At 37.9% G+C, this 17906-nt stretch overlaps 1 protein-coding gene across 4 annotated transcripts in view; it reads left to right on the forward strand.

The window, feature by feature from the left end:
- The window catches only part of PIGK (phosphatidylinositol glycan anchor biosynthesis class K), a 144076-nt gene that overhangs the window by 94073 nt on the left and 32097 nt on the right, over positions 1-17906 (forward strand). Inside the window, exon 12 of one of the 4 annotated variants that reach the window (XM_055585434.1) lies at positions 697-1658. The exons of the other annotated variants lie outside the window; for them this stretch is intronic. Within the exon in view, the coding sequence (XP_055441409.1) occupies positions 697-706 (10 nt within the window). The 3' untranslated portion in view covers positions 707-1658. Of the gene's footprint in view, positions 1-696; positions 1659-17906 lie in introns of those variants that run through there. 4 annotated transcript variants of the gene reach the window in all.

Genomic DNA, 17906 nt, shown 5'->3' on the forward strand with positions numbered 1-17906 from the left:
ATTTACTTTTTTTAGGTGTCCTAGTATACATGATTGCACATCTAGGAAATCCAAGACATTCAAGTTATAAGCAGTAGAAGTAAGAAGAGAATCTGGTGAGATAGTCAGATATAAGATGAATAAAAATGGTTCTTCTTTATATTTACAATAACTACACAAAATGGAAATGAGAAAAATGTTCTTTCACAATGAGGGGAACTATAAAATACTTAGGAAGTACATTTGGCAAGTAAACTATAGAACTTACAGCATAAAAATCATGGAAGCATACTATGTTTCATAAGCAGAAAGTTATACCAAATATTTGATGGGGCAGGGAACTTAATATAATAAAGTAAAATTCTTCCAAATTAGCAGTTCTAATTAGAATAGAAGCAAGTTTTTTTTTTTTTTTAATGTTAGAAAAAGAAAATGACCACATAGTTCATGTGGAAAAACAAATATCTAATAATAGACAAAGAAGGTATATAAAAGAAAACAGCCTCTTGAATCATATAAATATGTATGGACAAAGGAATAGATAAATAGATTAATGGAATACAATGAAAGGCTGGATTTCAAACATTATTATAATTCATAGTAAGAAATACATTTTATATACATTGATGTATGTATGTGTTAAAAATTAGAAGTAAAAGTTTTATGAAACATTTACCCTCAGTACATGTGATGCACATTATTTTGTTTTCTTTTCAGTGTCAAATAAAACTGAATTGATTTCAAAAGCAAACAGTCCCGATCTGTGGCTTGAAAAAACCCTGAATAGAGAATTCAAAGAAAAAAATTTATGAGATTTGATCATTAAATATATATGATTAAGATTATAGTATTTCAATAGGAAAACAGCTTAATTTCAATTTCATACTATGTAATATAAAATAAATTTTGTATGAAGACTTAAAAGTAAAATAAGATTTTAGAAGAAAGTTTCGGCAACTGCATTTTTAATCTAAAGTAGGAAATAACTTCTTAATGAACACAGAAATGCAGGAGATATGTTTGGCTCCATAAAAATTTAATATTTTATATATCAAAAGATACCACAACATTAAAACACCAAGGTTAGAATCAAAATAAGATCTTTGCAAAGAAGACAGTAGTGAATTGGTTAATATCACAAATATAAGCAGAATTCTTGAAAGTTTATAAAAGACAAAACAACTCAGTAGGAAAAAAAAGACAAAAGAAATGAAAAGCAGATCAGAGAAAAACAAACAGAAATGGCTAGTGAGTGAAAAGAAAATACAAAAAACCTCGAATAGCCAAAGCGATCTTGAGAAAGAAGAATGAAACTAGAGGAATCAACCTGCCTGACTTCAGGCTCTACTACAAAGCCACAGTTATGAAGACAGTATGGTACTGGCACAAAGACAGAAATATAGATCAATGGAACAAAATAGAAAGCCCAGAGATAAATCCACGCACATATGGACACCTTATCTTTGACAAAGGAGGCAAGAATATACAATGGATTAAAGACAATCTCTTTAACAAGTGGTGCTGGGAAATCTGGTCAACCACTTGTAAAAGAATGAAACTAGAACACTTTCTAACACCATACACAAAAATAAACTCAAAATGGATTAAAGATCTAAATATAAGACCAGAAACTATAAAACTCCTAGAGGAGAACATAGGCAAAACACTCTCTGACATACATCACAGCAGGATCCTCTATGACCCACCTCCCAGAATATTGGAAATAAAAGCAAAAATAAACAAATGGGACCTAATTAACCTTAAAAGCTTCTGTACATCAAAGGAAACTATTAGCAAGGTGAAAAGACAGCCTTCAGAATGGGAGAAGATAATAGCAAATGAAGCAACTGACAAACAACTAATCTCGAGAATATACAAGCAACTCCTACAGCTCAACTCCAGAAAAATAAATGACCCAATCAAAAAATGGGCCAAAGAACTAAATAGACATTTCTCCAAAGAAGACATACAGAGGGCTAACAAACACATGAAAAGATGCTCAACATCACTCATTATCAGAGAAATGCAAATCAAAACCACTATGAGGTACCATTTCACGCCAGTCAGAATGGCTGCGATCCAAAAGTCTACAAGTAATAAATGCTGGAGAGGGTGTGGAGAAAAGGGAACCCTCTTACACTGTTGGTGGGAATGCAAACTAGTACAGCCACTATGGAGAACAGTGTGGAGATTCCTTAAAAAACTGGAAATAGAACTGCCTTATGATCCAGCAATCCCACTGCTGGGCATACACACTGAGGAAACCAGAAGGGAAAGAGACACGTGTACCCCAATGTTCATCGCAGCACTGTTTATAATAGCCAGCACATGGAAGCAACCTAGATGTCCATCAGCAGATGAATGGCTAAGAAAGCTGTGGTACATATACACAATGGAGTATTACTCAGCCATTAAAAAAATACATTTGAATCAGTTCTAATGAGGTGGATGAAACTGGAGCCTATTATACAGAGTGAAGTAAGCCAGAAAGAACAACAGCAATACAGTATACTAACGCATATATATGGAATTTAGAAAGATGGTAACAATAACCCTGTGTACGAGACAGCAAAAGAGACACTGATGTATAGAACAGTCTTATGGACTCTGTGGGAGAGGGAGAGGGTGGGATGATTTGGGAGAATGGCATTGAAACATGTAAAATATCATGTATGAAACGAGTTGCCAGTCCAGGTTCGATGCACGATACTGGATGCTTGGGGCTGGTGCACTGGGACAACCCAGAGGGATGGTATGGGGAGAGAGGAGGGAGGAGGGTTCAGGATGGGGAGCACATGTATACCTGTGGCGGATTCATTTTGATATTTGGCAAAACTAATACAATTATGTAAAGTTTAAAAATGAAATAAAATTTAAAAAAAAATAAAAAAAATAAAAAAAAGAGAAGAAAGCCTAACACTCATTAAGGAAGTATACACATTACAAATTAAGTAAAATTATTGTATGCCCATCAAATTGGCAGAAATTAAAATCACACGTTGGAAAACAGTCTGGCAGTTTCTCAAAAGGTTAAGTGTAGATTTACCATATGACCCAATGATTCCAGCCTACATATGTAAAAACATGTATCCACAAAAAAACCTGTACATGAATGGTCATAGTAATATTATTTATAATAGACAATAATTGGAAACATCACAGTGTTGATCAACTAATGGACAAATAAAATATATCCATACAGTGGGCCATTATTCAGTGATTAAAGGGGAATGAAGTACTGATACCTGTATACATGGGTGATCCTTGGAAACAGTGTGTTAAGTAAAAGTCTATCATAAAAGACCACATGTTGTATGGTTCTGTTTGTGTGAAATGTCTAGAATAGGCAGATCTATTATGGGTTGTCTAGAATGGGGATGAGGTGGGGGGAATGAGGAGTGACTTCTAAATGGGTATAGGGATTCTTTTTTTTTGAAGTGGTAAAAATGTTCTAAACTTGGTGGTAAGCATCACAATTGTTGTTAAGTTGTTAAGTTATGTCCAACTCTTTGCGACCGCATGGACTGCAAATGCCAGGCTTTGCTGTCCTTCACTATCTCCCAGAGTTTGCTCAAACACACATCCATTAAGTTGATGATGCCATCGAACCATCTCATCCTCTGTCATCCCCTTCTCCTCTTGCTTTCAATCTTTCCTAGCATCAGGGTCTATTCCAGTGAGTCAGCTCTTTGTATCAGGTGACCAAAGTATTGGAGCTTCAGCTTCAGCATCAGTCCTTCTGATGAATGTTCAGGGCTGATTTCCTTTAGGATTGACTGCTTTGATCTCGTTGCAGTCCAAGGGACTCTCAAGAGTCTTCTCCAGCACCACAGTTCGAAAGCATCGATTGTTCGGCGCTCAGCCTTCTTTATGGTCCAGCTCTCACATCTGTATGTGACTATGGAAAAACCATAGCTTTGACTATACAGACCTTTGTCAGCAAAAAAACGTCTCTACTTTCCAAGTTTAGGTTAGGTTTGTCATAGCTTTTCTTCCAAGGAGCAAGTGTCTTTTAATTTCATGGCTGCAGTCATTGTCTTCACAAATTTTGGAGCCCCAGAAGATAAAAATCTGCCACTGTTTCCATTGTTTCTCCATCTATTTGCCATGAAGTGATGGAACCAAATGCATGATCTTAGTTTTTTGAATGTGCAGTTTTAAGCCAGCTTTTTTGCTCTCCTCTTTTCACCTTCATCAAGAGGCTCTTTAGTTCCTCATTGATTTCTGCCATTAGAGTGGTATCATCTATATATCTGAGGTGGTTATTTCTCCCAGCAATCTTGATTCCATCTTGTGATTTATCCAGCCTAGCATTTCACATGATGTACTCTGCATAGAAGTTAAATAAGCAGGGTGACAGTTCAGTTCGTTCAGTTCAGTTCAGTCACTCAGTCATGTCCAACTCTTTGCGACCCCGTGAATCACAGCACGCCAGGCCTCCCTGTCCATCACCAACTCCCAGAGTTCACTCAAACTCACATACATTGAGTCACTGATGCCATCCAGTCATCTCATTCTCTGTTGTCCCCTTCTCCTCCTGCCCCCAATCCCTCCCAGCATCAGGGTCTTTTCCAATGAGACAACTCTTCACATGCGATGGCCAAAATATTGGAGTTTCAGCTTCAGCATCAGTCCCTCCAATGAACACCCAGGACTGATCTCCTTTAGGATGGACTGGTTGGATCTCCTGCAGTCCAAGGGACACTCAGAGTCTTCTCCAAAACCGCAGTTCAAAAGCATCAATTCTTCAGTGCTCAGCTTTCTTCACAGTCCAATTCTCACATCCATATATGACCGCTGGAAAAACCATAGCCTTGACTAGATGGACCTTTGTTGGCAAAGTAATGTCTCTCCTTTTGAATATGCTATCTAGGTAGATCATAACTTTCCTTCCAAGGAGTAACCGTCTTTTAATTTCATGGCTGCAGTCACCTTCTGCAGTGATTTTGGAGCCCCCCAAAATATAGTCTGATACTGTGTCCAATATTTCCCCATCTATCTGCCATGAAGTGATGGGACCGGATGCCATGATCTCAGTTTTCTGAATGTTGAGCTTTAAGCCAACTTTTTCACTCTCATCAAGAGGCTTTTTAGTTCCTCTTCACTTTCTGCCATAAGGGTGATGTCATCTGCATATCTGAGGTTATTGATATTTCTCCCGGCAATCTTGATTCCAGCTTGTGCTTCTTCCAGCCCAGCGTTTCTCATGATGTACTCTGCATAGAAGTTAAATAAGCAGGGTGACTATATACAGCCTTGACATACTCCTTTTCCTATTTGGAACCAGTCTGTTGCTCCATGTTCAGTTCTAACTGTTGCTTCCTGACCTGCATATAGGTTTCTCAAGAGGCAGGTCAGGTGGTCTGGTATTCCCATCTCTTTCAGAATTTTGCACAGTTTATTGTGATCCACACAGTCAAAGGCTTTGGCATAGTCAATAAAGCAGAAATAGATGTTTTTCTGGAACTCTCTAGCTTTTTCGATGATCCAGTGCATGTTGGCAATTTGGTCTCTGGTTCCTCTGCCTTTTCTAAAACCAGCTTGAACATCTGAAAGTTTATGGTTCACGTTCTGCTGAAGCCTGGCTTGGAGAATTTTGAACATTACTTTACTAGTGTGTGAGATGATTGCAATTGTGTGGTAGTTTGAGCATTCTTTGGCATTGCCTTTCTTTGGGATTGGAATGAAAACTGACCTTTTCCAGTCGTGTGGCCACTGCTGAGTTTTCCAAATTTGCTGGCATATTGAGTGCAGCACTTTCACAGCATCATCTTTCAGGATTTTAAATAGCTCAACTGGAATTCCATCACCTCCACTAGCTTTGTTTGTAGAGATGCTTTCTAAGGCCCACTTGACTTCACATTCCAGGATATCTGGCTGTAGGTGAGTGATCACATCATCGTGATTATCTGGGTCATGAAGCTCTTTTTTGTACTGTTCTCTGTATTCTTGCCACCTCTTCTTAATATCTTATGCTTCTGTTAGATCCAAAGATGGTATGGACCATCTTTGTATGAAGTGAGCCCATCTTTGCATGAAATGTCCCCTTGGTATCTCTAATTTTCTTGAATTTTCTTGAAGAGATCTCTAGTCTTTCCCATTCTGTTGTTTTCCTCTATTTCTTTGCATTGATCGCTGAGGAAGGCTTTCTTATCTCTCCTTGCTGTTCTTTGGAACTCTGCATTCACATGCTTATATCTTTCCTTTTCTCCTTTGCTTTTTGCTTCTCTCCTTTTCACAGCTATTTGTAAGGCCTCCCCAGACAGCCATTTTGCTTTTTTGCATTTCTTTTCCATGGGGATGGTCTTGATCCCTGTGTCCTGTATAATGTCACGAACCTCATTCCATAGTTCATCAGGCACTCTGTCTGTCAGATCTAGTCCCTTAAATCTATTTCTCACTTCCACTGTATAATCATAAAGGATTTGATTTAGGTCATACCTGAATGGTCTAGTGGTTTTCCCTACTTCTTTCAATTTAAGTCTGAATTTGGCAATAAGGAGTTCATGATCTGAGCCACAGTCAGCCCCTGGTCTTGTTTTTGCTGACTGTATAGAGCTTCTCCATCTTTGGCTGCAAAGAATATAATCAATCTGATTTCAGTGTTGACCATCTGGTGATATCCATGTGTAGAGTCTTCTCTTGTGTTGTTGGGAGAGGGTGTTTGCTATGACCAGTGCATTCTCTTGGCAAAACTCTATTAGCCTTTGTCCTGCTTCATTCCATATTCCAAGGCCAAATTTGCCTGTTACTCCAGGTGTTTCTTGACTTCCTACGTTTGCATTCTATTCCCCTATAATGAATAGGACATCTTTTTTGGGTGTTAGTTCTAAAAAGTCTTGTAAGTCTTCATAGAACCATTCAACTTCAGCGTCTTCAGCGTTACTGGTTGGGGCATAGACTTGGCTTACTGTGATATTGAATGGTTTGCCTTGGAAACGAACCGAGATCATTCTGTCGTTTTTGAGATTGCATCTAAGTACTGCATTTTGGACTCTTTTGTTGACCATGATGGCTACTCCATTTCTTCTAAGGGATTCCTGCCCACAGTAGTAGATATAATGGTCATCTGAGTTAAATGCACGCATTCCAGTCCATTTTAGTTCGCTGATTCCTAAAATGTCGACGTTCACTCTTGCTATCTCCTGTTTGACCACTTCCAATTTGCCTTGTTTCATAGACCTAACATTCCAGGTTCCTATGCAATATTGCTCTTTACAGCATCGGACCTTGCTTCTGTCACTAGTCACATCCACAACTGGGTATTGTTTTTGCTTTGGCTCCATCCCTTCATTCTTTCTGAAGTTATTTCTGCACTGATCTCCAGTAGCATACTGGGCACCTACCAACTCGGGGAGTTCCTCTTTTAGTATCCTATCATTTTGCCTTTTCATACTGTTCATGGGATTTTCAAGGCAAGAAAACTGAAGTGGTTTGCCATTCCCTCTCCAGTGGGCCACATTCTGTCAGACCTCTCCACCATGACCCTCCCATCTTGGGTGGCCCCACACGGCATGGCTTAGTTTCATTGAGTTAGACAAGGCTGTGGTCTGTGTGATCAGATTGGCTAGTTTTCTGTGAGTATGGTTTCAGTGTGTCTGCTCTCTGATGCCCTCTCGCAACACCTTGGGTTTCTCTTACCTTGGACGTGGGATATGTCTTCATGGCTGCTCCAGCAAAGCACAGCCACTGCTCCTTACCTTGGACAACGGGTATCTCCTCACTGGCCGCCCCTCCTGACCTTGAACATGGAGTAGCTCCTCTCGGCCCTCCTTAGCCTGCGCAGCTGCTGCTCCTTGGACGTGGGGACAGTATACAGCATTGATGTACTCCTTTCCAGATTTTGTACCAGCCTGTTGTTCCATGTCCAGTTCTGTTGCTTCTTAACCTGCATACGGGTTTCTCAGGAGGCCAGTAAGGTGGTCTCATATTCCCATCTCTTGAAGAATTTCCCACAGTTTGGTGTGAATTGCACAGTCAAAGCTTTAGCCTAGTCAGTGAAGCATAAGTAGATGTTTTTCTGGAATTCTCTTTCTTTTTCTATGATCCAACAGGTCTTGGCAATTGACTTCTGGTTTCTTTGCCTTTTTTAAATCCAGCTTGTACATCTGGAAGTTTTTGGTTCATGAACAGTTGAAGCCTAGCTGGAAGGATTTTGAGCATTACCGTGGTGGCATGTGAAATGAGTGCAGTTGTATGGTAGTTTAAACATTCTTTGGCATTGCAGAGCTCTGTGAATATACCAAAACCATTGCATCTCAGTGCAGTGGTATTTGCAGCAGTCTTGCTTTTGGCCACAACAAATTGGAAATGATGTGCATGCCACTCAGCGTAGTTGCTTTATAGTGTGGATGATTTTCAGAAGTCACAGTCAGTAGAGCAAAGACATGTTTTCTGTATTTTCTTATTATTGGATTTATTTTTTTTAAATCAACCTCTTATCCCTCCTCTTCTTTCAGCCTAATGGTAGAAAATTTAGTCACTCTCACCTAGAGTTTTCTTCCTTTTCCACTCCTTCCTGGTATGATGGAATCACAGCTTAGGTAGTAGTGGGTAGTGACATGGCTTCATGGTACTGGGAGATTCAAGGTGTTCCTTCCCTGAGATATACTGTTATATTGTATAGGTTTGGATTGGTATCTGACTTTTCTGATAGCCGCCGAGTCAGCCATGTGCACAGTACATCTGTTAATGCTTTGCATATCATCTCTCCACGTTGTTGTATAGCTCTGGTAGTGTTAGAGGAAGAAAACAGATAAGATGTTGTCATCCTTCCTATTCCTTTCCTCTGTTCTCTATCCTCTTTTGACTTCCTCACTTCTTTTTGCTGCTTTTCCCCCATTTTCCTCTATTTCGTTCTTGTAAACTGAAGTTATTTGAATTCTCCCAAATGTTGTTGAGTGGTGTTAGTATTTTCATTGGAAATTGAATTAAGTGTAGTGTCTGATACATAGTAGACATTGGACATAGTAGACACTGGATAAGGATGGTGACCTTTGTTGAATTTAGGAGTCTTTGACATGCGGACTAAGAAGAAATGTAAGTGAAGAGTTTTCTAAAGGTCACAAAAAGAGTTTACTGCAGGCTATTTATGACACTTGGGTTCCTTTCATGACCAACAGTGGTAGTATTTATTTAATGTTTCTGAGTAGGTAGGCAAATTGTAGGTTTCATTATATTGACAATTCAGACAATCTAGTGGTCTTGCAACAACAGCAAGAAAACCATAAGTTGCATGGGATAGTGTAAATTGCAAATACTGATGAAAGGACCATTATTTTATGTGAAAATACAACTAATCCTCTTAAAGATTTATAAAGTTAGGACATAAAATATTATGAAAAATAGAAAAACACATACAAAAGAAAGTGGTTTGGTTAACCTTGCGTGCTTATGTTGATAATTTTTCTTTTAGGGAGATTGTTTTTTCTTTTAATCTGTTTACTAGGAAGACAGGTACAGAACTATCTCACTGAGACATGTATGGAGAGATGTGGATGATTTTCCTGTATAAGTAATTTTACATTTATTTCAGAGATGTTAATTTTACAATTAAACCACTTTAAAAAATAGCTTAAATTTACTATTAATATTTGAAATATGTGACTATACTATGGTACTTTTGTGGAAAGTTTGTATTTTTTGTTCTTTGTGAAAAGAATTGCATACAGATGGGTTAGAAAACATTTTTCTTTCTTTCCTGTTTTTAATTGGTAGGTTCGTGTTACTTTAATTTGTAAACTTAAAAAATAGATTAGCACCATGTAGAGTTTATTGAATTATAAAATAGTGACAAGCAGGGATTAAAAAAAAAACAGACACAAGTTTTTGAAAAATTAATATGTAGTTAAGAGTAGTATAAGTTAGAATCAAGATTGCCAGAAGAAATATTAATGACCTCCGATATACAGATGACACCAGCATTATGGCAGAAAGCAAAGAGGAACTAAATAAAACTTTTACTTTTCCCATGGTTTCCCCATCTACTTGCCATGAAGTGATGGAACTGGATGCCACGATCTTAGTTTATTTTCTTGGGCTCCAAAATCACTGCAGATGGTGACTGCAGCCATGAAATTAAATGACGCTTTCTCCTTGGAAGGAAAGCTCTGACCAACCTAGACAGCATATTAAAAAGCAGAGACATTACTTTGCCAACAAAGATCCATCTAGTCAAAGCTATGGTTTTTCTGTAGTCATGTATGCATGTAAGAGTTGGATGAAGAAAGCTGAGCACCGAAGAATTGATGCTTTTGAACTGTGGTGTTGGAGAAGAGTCTTGAGAGTCCCGTGGACAACAAGGAGATCAAACCAGTCAATCCTAAAGGAAACCAGTCCTGGATATTCATTGGAAGGACTGATGCTGAAGCTGAAGTTCCAATACTTTGGCCGCCTGATGCAAAGAACTGACTCATTTCAAAAGACCGTGATACTGGGAAAGATTGAAGGCAGGAGGAGAAGGGGATGACAGAGGATGAGATGGTTGGATGGCATCACTGACTTGATGGACATGAGTTTGAGCAAATTCCAGGTGTTGGTGATGGACAGGGAAGCCTCGCATGCTGCAGTCCATGGGGTCGCAAAGAGTTGGACACGACTGAGTGACTGAACTGAACTGAACTAGGAGTAGTATATCAATCTCAAACACAATTGTTACTAATCTTCCTTTTTTAAAAAAGTGATATGTTTTAGAAATGTACTGGAAAAATGAAAAGATCAGTAATGAATGTATAATTTACCATAACGCTTTTTCTTTAGTATCATCTAGTTAGGTATGTGTTTTATTTTTTGAAATTTTGTGTCAAGAATCAATTTTAGTTAGCTCTGCCAGATATTAAAATATTTAGGCTTGTACTATTTAGGTATACAAAGTGGTACTGATAAAACAATGTAGATAAGTCCTAAGTGCAGAATAGATCTGAGCAGAGTAGGTAATATAAATCACTTAGCTAGCCTAGAAACCCCACTATGCATTTGGATTATATAAATGATAAAGATGACACCACAAATCAGTGAGAAAATAAAGGATTATTCAGTAAATGATGCTGGGACAGTTAAGTCTTTGGGAGGGGCAGCAGAGACTAGATTCTTGATTTATAACTTGTGGAAAAAGTAGATGCTAATTGGATTATAGATCAATGCAAAAAATGGGACCTGTTAAAACTATATATTGGTAAATATTTTTGGTAAGGAATTTCTAAGGGAAAATCATGGCAAAAGCTTTAAGGAAAATCAATGTATTTGACTGTAAAAATATAAAATTTATGTACATCAAAACAAAAAGGCAAATATCAAAGTGGAAAACTATTTTCCTTACAGAATTGACATCTTTATATATAAAGAGCTTTTACAAAGTGATAACAAACCTAACACTCCAGTGGAAAAGGAGCAAAGAACTTCATACAGACAGACCTCATACATACAGACAGACCTGAAATAAAAATAACTAATAAGCTGACGAAAACATTAATATTCATTAATGATCTAAGAGTTATTCATCTCAACCTTAAAAATTAAAAAAACATTTTTCCCATTTAAATATCTCTTACATTAGCAAAACTATGAAAAGTAGTAATACTCAGTAACAACAAAACACATAAACTATTGGAGAGGAGTGTTAATTGGTAGGGACAGTGTGGTAATTTTTACCAAAATTTATAAATTATGTTTATGAGCTATTTAAACATGGCTAATTGAACACATGTCTATTCTCCTTCCTGAAAAACCCTACTCAAATGACAGTAAAGATATAAAAATATATAAATACTGTAAAACAAAGAAGATGGAGGAGTAGAAAATAGCAGATGAGAGGCACCAAAATTGGAAGAAGAAAAGAAGAAAATTAGTTGAATAAATGGTAATCAGCTTAGTGGAGTGGACAAGCTACACCCTAATTTCCATCATGAGGGAGATCTCTGAGAACAAGCCATTTGTATTGTAGAAACTGGGAAAGCAGGCACCAGACACCTCAAAGGTTGTGTGCAAAGAGGAACTCCCTGTGCCCTTCTCCTGTTTAATTTACAGAACACTGGTGTCAGGCTTATATTCTATCTGGCAGAAGACTGGAGAGTTCCTCCCTGAAGATACTGCTGCTGCTAAGTCACTTCAGCTGTGTCTGACTCTGTGCGACCCCTTAGACGGCAGCCCACCAGGCTCCCCCGTCCCTGGGGTTCTCCAGGCAAGAACACTGGAGTGGGTTGCCATTTCCCTCTCCAATGCATGAAAGTGAAAAGTCAAAGTGAAGTCGCTCAGTCGTATCGGACTCTTAGTGACCCCATGGACTGCAGCCTACCAAGCTCCTCCGTCCATGGGATTTTCCAGGCTAGAGTACTGGAGTGGGGTGCCATTATCTTCTCCAACTAGCCTAATAGAAAAAAAATGGTGTATTGTGACATTTGCAGGACCCCAGTTTAATAGCCCAGTCCCAGTCTGTTCACCTCATTGGTAAGCCCCGTGGTTGGTAAGTGCTGTTAATGCATAAAGTCTTGTGATCAGTGTGTTTTATTTCCTTACTCTTGAGATACAACCAAGGATCATTAAACTTTTGGAGAATTCTTTATTATGGAAGACAAAGCTCAAAATAAGCAAATGGATAAAGGGAACTTAGCAAATATAGACAAAGACAGTCACAGGAGAAAACAGTACTAACAGCAACCACTACCACCACCACCATTTCAGAAGGCTGCTGCTGCTGCTGCTGCTGCTAAGTCGCTTCAATGAGAAGGTATTATTCAGGAAGCAGGGTGAAAGTGAAGTCGCACAGTCGTGTCCAACTCTCAGCGACCCCATGGACTGCAGCCTCCCAGGCTCCTCCGTCCATGGGATTTTCCAGGCAATAGTACTGGAGTGGGTTGCCATTTCCTTCTCCAGGGGATCTTCCCGACTCAGGGATTAAACCCGGGTCTCCGGCATTGTAGGCGGACGTTTTATCCTCTAAGCCAAATAGGAAGCAGAGTACTATACACAAAAAGGAATATGCAGAAAACAAGGTCTTAAGAGCTCTTAGAAATTAAAACTATATGACTAGAAATAAAAATTTCACTAGAAAATTTTGAATGCAAAGTTGAGGAATCTCTTAAGAGACAGAACAAAAAGAGAAGGAAAATCAGAGATAAAGGATGAGAAAATTCAAGGAATACACTGTAGACAGTTCTGTATGAGTCTCACATTTCTGTATATCTTATGAGCAGAAGCAGTGCCAGGCTTTTAAAAAATGATTTATGTTTATTTATTTGTTTATGGCTGTGCTGGGTCTTCTTGCTGCACATGGGCTTTCTCTAGTTGCAGCGAGTGGGGCTACTCTGTGTTGCGTGGCACAGTCTTCTCACGGTGGCGGCTTCTCCTCCTGTGGAGCACAGCAGTAGTTGCAGCTCGTGGGCTCTAGAGCAAAGGCTCGGGGGTTGAGGTGCGTGGGCTTAATTACTCCATGGCTTACAGAATCTTCCCAGACCAGGGATTGAACCTGTGTTCCTGTTCCCTGCATTGGCAGGTGGATTCTTAACCACTAGACCACCAGGGAAGTCCCACACTGACAAACTTTTACTCTGGATTATTTTGGCAAAGATGTTTATCTTGTGAACAGTATTGGAAGATAGAGATAGTGACTCATTCAGATTTGTTTGCTATCACAAAGATAATGTCTCTCTCTTGGGCAAAGATTAGACAGATTTGTTGCAGCTTTTTATAAAAGACTTGGGATTTTCTAGGTTGGGGATTCGTTGTCTGTTACATAAACCTACTGTATGCATAGTAATTACCAAGGTCTGCCACTGCATTGTCCCCATGGGACTTGGGGGCAAAAAGAACTGGCACACATGTGAAACTCATGTAGATTATGAGTAATAAAGTACTTTGTCTCTGATTTAGGAGTCCCATGTCTTCTGCCAGTAACCATGAAACTGTTCTAGGCCAGCTTGTTATCTTGGAAGCAGGGTAAAATTTCAGAACCTTCACAGTTTCAGACAGTAATTTGTGAGATCCAACATGTGACTAATGAAAAGCATTGGAAAAGACAGAAAGAAAAAATAAAGGGGAAGCTGTATTAAAGAAATAATGCAAGAATATGTTTCCAAAACTCAGGGGTTTGCTAAGAAACAAATAGACCCCATCCAAGGAACATTAGTTTGAAATTTGAGAACAATAAAAAATAAAAAGAAGGCCTTAAAAACTTCCAGAATAAAAAAAAAAAGAGGCCACGATCAAAAGAATAACATCTTTTGACCACAATCAGAAGAATTAGAGGAAGGAGAATTGGAAATGAAGTAGTAATGTCACCGTTATTTTTTTGGTATAAAGCTCATGTTGCTCGTTAGTTTCTAAAAGAATGTTCAGGCAGTGCTTTCCTGCTGCTGCTGCTGCTGCTGCTAAGTCCCTTCAGTCGTGTCCGACTCTGTGCAACCCCATAGACGGCAGCCCACCAGGCTCCCCCGTCCCTGGGATTCTCCAGGCAAGAACACTGGAGTGGGTTGCCATTTCCTTCTCCAATGCATGAAAGTGAAAAGTGAAAGTGAAGTCGCTTAGTCGTGTCCGACTCTTAGTGACCCCATGGACTGCAGCCCACCAGGTTCCTCCATCCATGGGATTTTCCAGGCAAGAGTACTGGAGTGGGGTGTCATTGCTTTCTCCAAGTCTTTACTAGATGTAAAATACTAAAGATAAAAATTAAATGAAAAAAAGCCAATGAAACCATGTTATTACTTTGAAAAGATAGACAAGTTTGGTAACACAGTTAGACTAAGATAATAAAAGAAGAAAATTACCAAATCAAGAATGAAGAGGGGGCATCACTAGATCCCCTTTAGAAATCAAAAGAATTATAAGTAAAGTTTATAAAAACCTTTTTCCAACAAATTTTAGACAACTTAGATGAAATGGACAAATTCCTAGAAAAATTCAAATATTAAAACTGGTCCAAACATAAGTAGAAAAGCTAAATAGATTTTCAAGTTAGGCAATTGAATTTATAAATTAAAATTTTACCACAAAGAAAAGTATGGACTCTGATGGCATGGCTGGTGAATTCTGTCAAACATTTAAGTAAAAAATGGTATACAGTCACAAAAAATTGAGGAGGAGAAAACACTTCCTAACTTACTTTATGAGGTTAGTGTTGTTGTTGTTCAGTTGCTAAGTCATATCCAACTCTTTGTGACCAATGGACTGCGACACGACAGGCTTCCCTGTACTTCATCATCTCCCAGAGTTTACTCAAATTCATGTCCATTGAGTTGGTGACACTGTTTAACCATTTCATCCTCTGCCGCTCTCTTATCCTTTTGCCTTCAATCTTTCCCAGCATCAGGGTTTTTTCCATTAAGTCAACTCTTCACATCAGGTAGCACAGTCCAAGGGACTCTCAAGAGTCCAGCACCACAATTCGAAAGCATCAATGAGGTTAGTGTACCTTGATACCTAATACATCACAAGAGAAGAAAATCACAGATCAATATCTCTCATAAAGGTAGACACAAAACCATAACAATGTTGGCAGAGGAACAAGAGACAACTTGTATACAATCAAATATCTAGTTCTATGGCAAAGCCAAGATTTGAACCTGGACATGTTAGCACTGCAGGCTTTTGTAGCAGTGAGTACCCTGTGCTATGAAAGCAGCAAAGATACGGTGTGAACTCTATAAGTACGAACTGAATTTTAAACCTCCAGTGAATCTGTTCTTGGTCCTGATGATTATTGTCCTCACTTGTGAAATTAAATTTATCTTGCTGTCTCAGCTTGTTTCTATATTAAACAAGTATAAATATGCATGATTTGAACATCTTGATTAGACATCTTTTAGTAGATACTTTCCTGGAATTTAAGATATGTGAGAGATTTATTCTGGGAATCAACATCATGAAACAATTTTATCTTTATTAATTCAAGACCCTTTACTAAGGCAAAGGCTAAGTGTAAACAAAGGCCCAAACCTGTGTGTTGTTTAAAAAACTTTAACTTTCTCATATTTTGTCTTGACAGAGATACATTATCCACTGTTTTCTCCACTGTGTTCTTATCCATATTCCAGGCTTTCCCTGGATCCCACTGTTTCAGTTATAAGGCTTCTTATAAATCCTTTAATATTTTAATAAGATTAGTAGATTGCAAAATCTATATTTTTTAATGCATCTCTGCAGGGTACATAATGATGATATAGTGTAACCCATTTTCTTTCATTCAGACAAGCTACCCAAAAGATTACTATAGAGCTATATATATCCATTGAAGATTCAGTTTACTGGGAAGAAATACTGCACTGTGTCCTAATAGGCCTTGGCTTATAACATGGAAGTCTGTTTTGCAAAATTTTGTTTCATCTATGCTTTGTTGTTCCTTTTAAATCCTAGAGGTATTTTTTTTTTTTTTTCTAGTACAACCAATCCATATAGTTTCCTGGTATGTCCATTGTTGTGCTTTGTGGGTACTCTTGGCATTTGAGTGAGACTGTTCTTTTCATTGTACAAGACTGGATTGTGTATCACAGGGTTGTTGGCATCCTGGTCTTTCCAAACACTGGTTTCCGTGAGTACTTCTCACTCATTGTGAGACCAAACAATGCACTCGCCTTTTCTGAACTCCTCCCGTCCCATGGAGGGTAATACTGCCCCATGTTGAGTACCACTGGAGGTAATTATTTGCAGTGTTTGCCAATAAAACCGTTTATCGGTATGCTCTAGTCTCTTAATCTTATAATGTAATATTTAAAATATGTATAATTGAGAACCTCTTCTCACTTTGCTGCATTCTCAGATGTTGTCTTAGATGCTGCAGTTCTAGCTTCTGTCATTATGTGACATGTATTTGGACAGTTTTTTAGCTCTGTCCTTCTTTGTGATAGCTCTTCATCTTGTTTTACTCTAGCTATTTTGACATGTTTATGTTTTTCTATTCTAGTAATGCCTGCCTCATTATAGCTAAACTTTACTAAAGGTTGACTGAAAAGTCTATCAAGTAGAAAACTTCTGACATTTCTCTTTTAAATTGTGCCTATTGAATTATCAATACTGGAAACTCATAAAAAGACAGCATCCATAGAACTCTCCCTGCCTAGAGACTGACTGAGATTGTTTTAAATTCTTACAGTGTTTTCCCTAACTGTAGACTTTAAAACTGAAGTCTAGTGAAAAATAACATACTGCTTATTTATTTTCAAATTATAAGACAAGTAATGGAAATTATACTGCTTGAAGGTCATGTGTTATTCCTTTAATATCACCTGGGATGTGATTTTACATTCATATAAGTTCATATCAGATTTCATATTATAACTTATGAGACCTGCTTCCCAAAATGTCACTTTTCAAGGCATACATGAAACTGTAAAGCTATTTGAAAATAGTAATCAATATTTCAATACTGATATTTCATTAACTTTATGTAAGTTTGAAAAATTCTGTCTACCTACAAATTTGTCATATAGTTCCTGATATATTAAATTTCTGTATTAGGAATGAAAAGTTTAAGCCTCATTAGTCTGTTAAGTATTCCAGAATAAAAACAAACAGATACCAGTTTTCACCAAAATTGAAAAGATTTTAAAAATGAGAATAGTTGGTGAAGAGGCAGTGAGATGAGCATGCTCTTAAATTGCTAATGGGAATGTAAGTTAATACAGCTTTTTTGAAAAGTAGTTTGTTAGTGTGTGTGTATTCATAACCAATAATAGTAATTCCACTCCACCTCTAGGATTTTATTCAGAAGAATTAAAATAAAACAGAAAGATTTATGTTTAAAACTGTAAAGTTCATTAGCATTTCTTAGGTCACAGCATAATGTAATAAGGTGGACTGGGATTGAATCCAATCTCTGCCAGTTAATAGCTATCTAGTCTTGGACAGGTCTCTTAATCTTTCTTTTGCAAGTTATGTATTGGAAATATGATGATGATGATGCCAATGACAATAACAGAAGCAACAGTGAAGACATTGAC

Source organism: Bubalus kerabau, chromosome 6 (assembly GCF_029407905.1).
Source record: "Bubalus kerabau isolate K-KA32 ecotype Philippines breed swamp buffalo chromosome 6, PCC_UOA_SB_1v2, whole genome shotgun sequence".
NCBI lineage: Eukaryota > Metazoa > Chordata > Mammalia > Artiodactyla > Bovidae > Bubalus > Bubalus kerabau.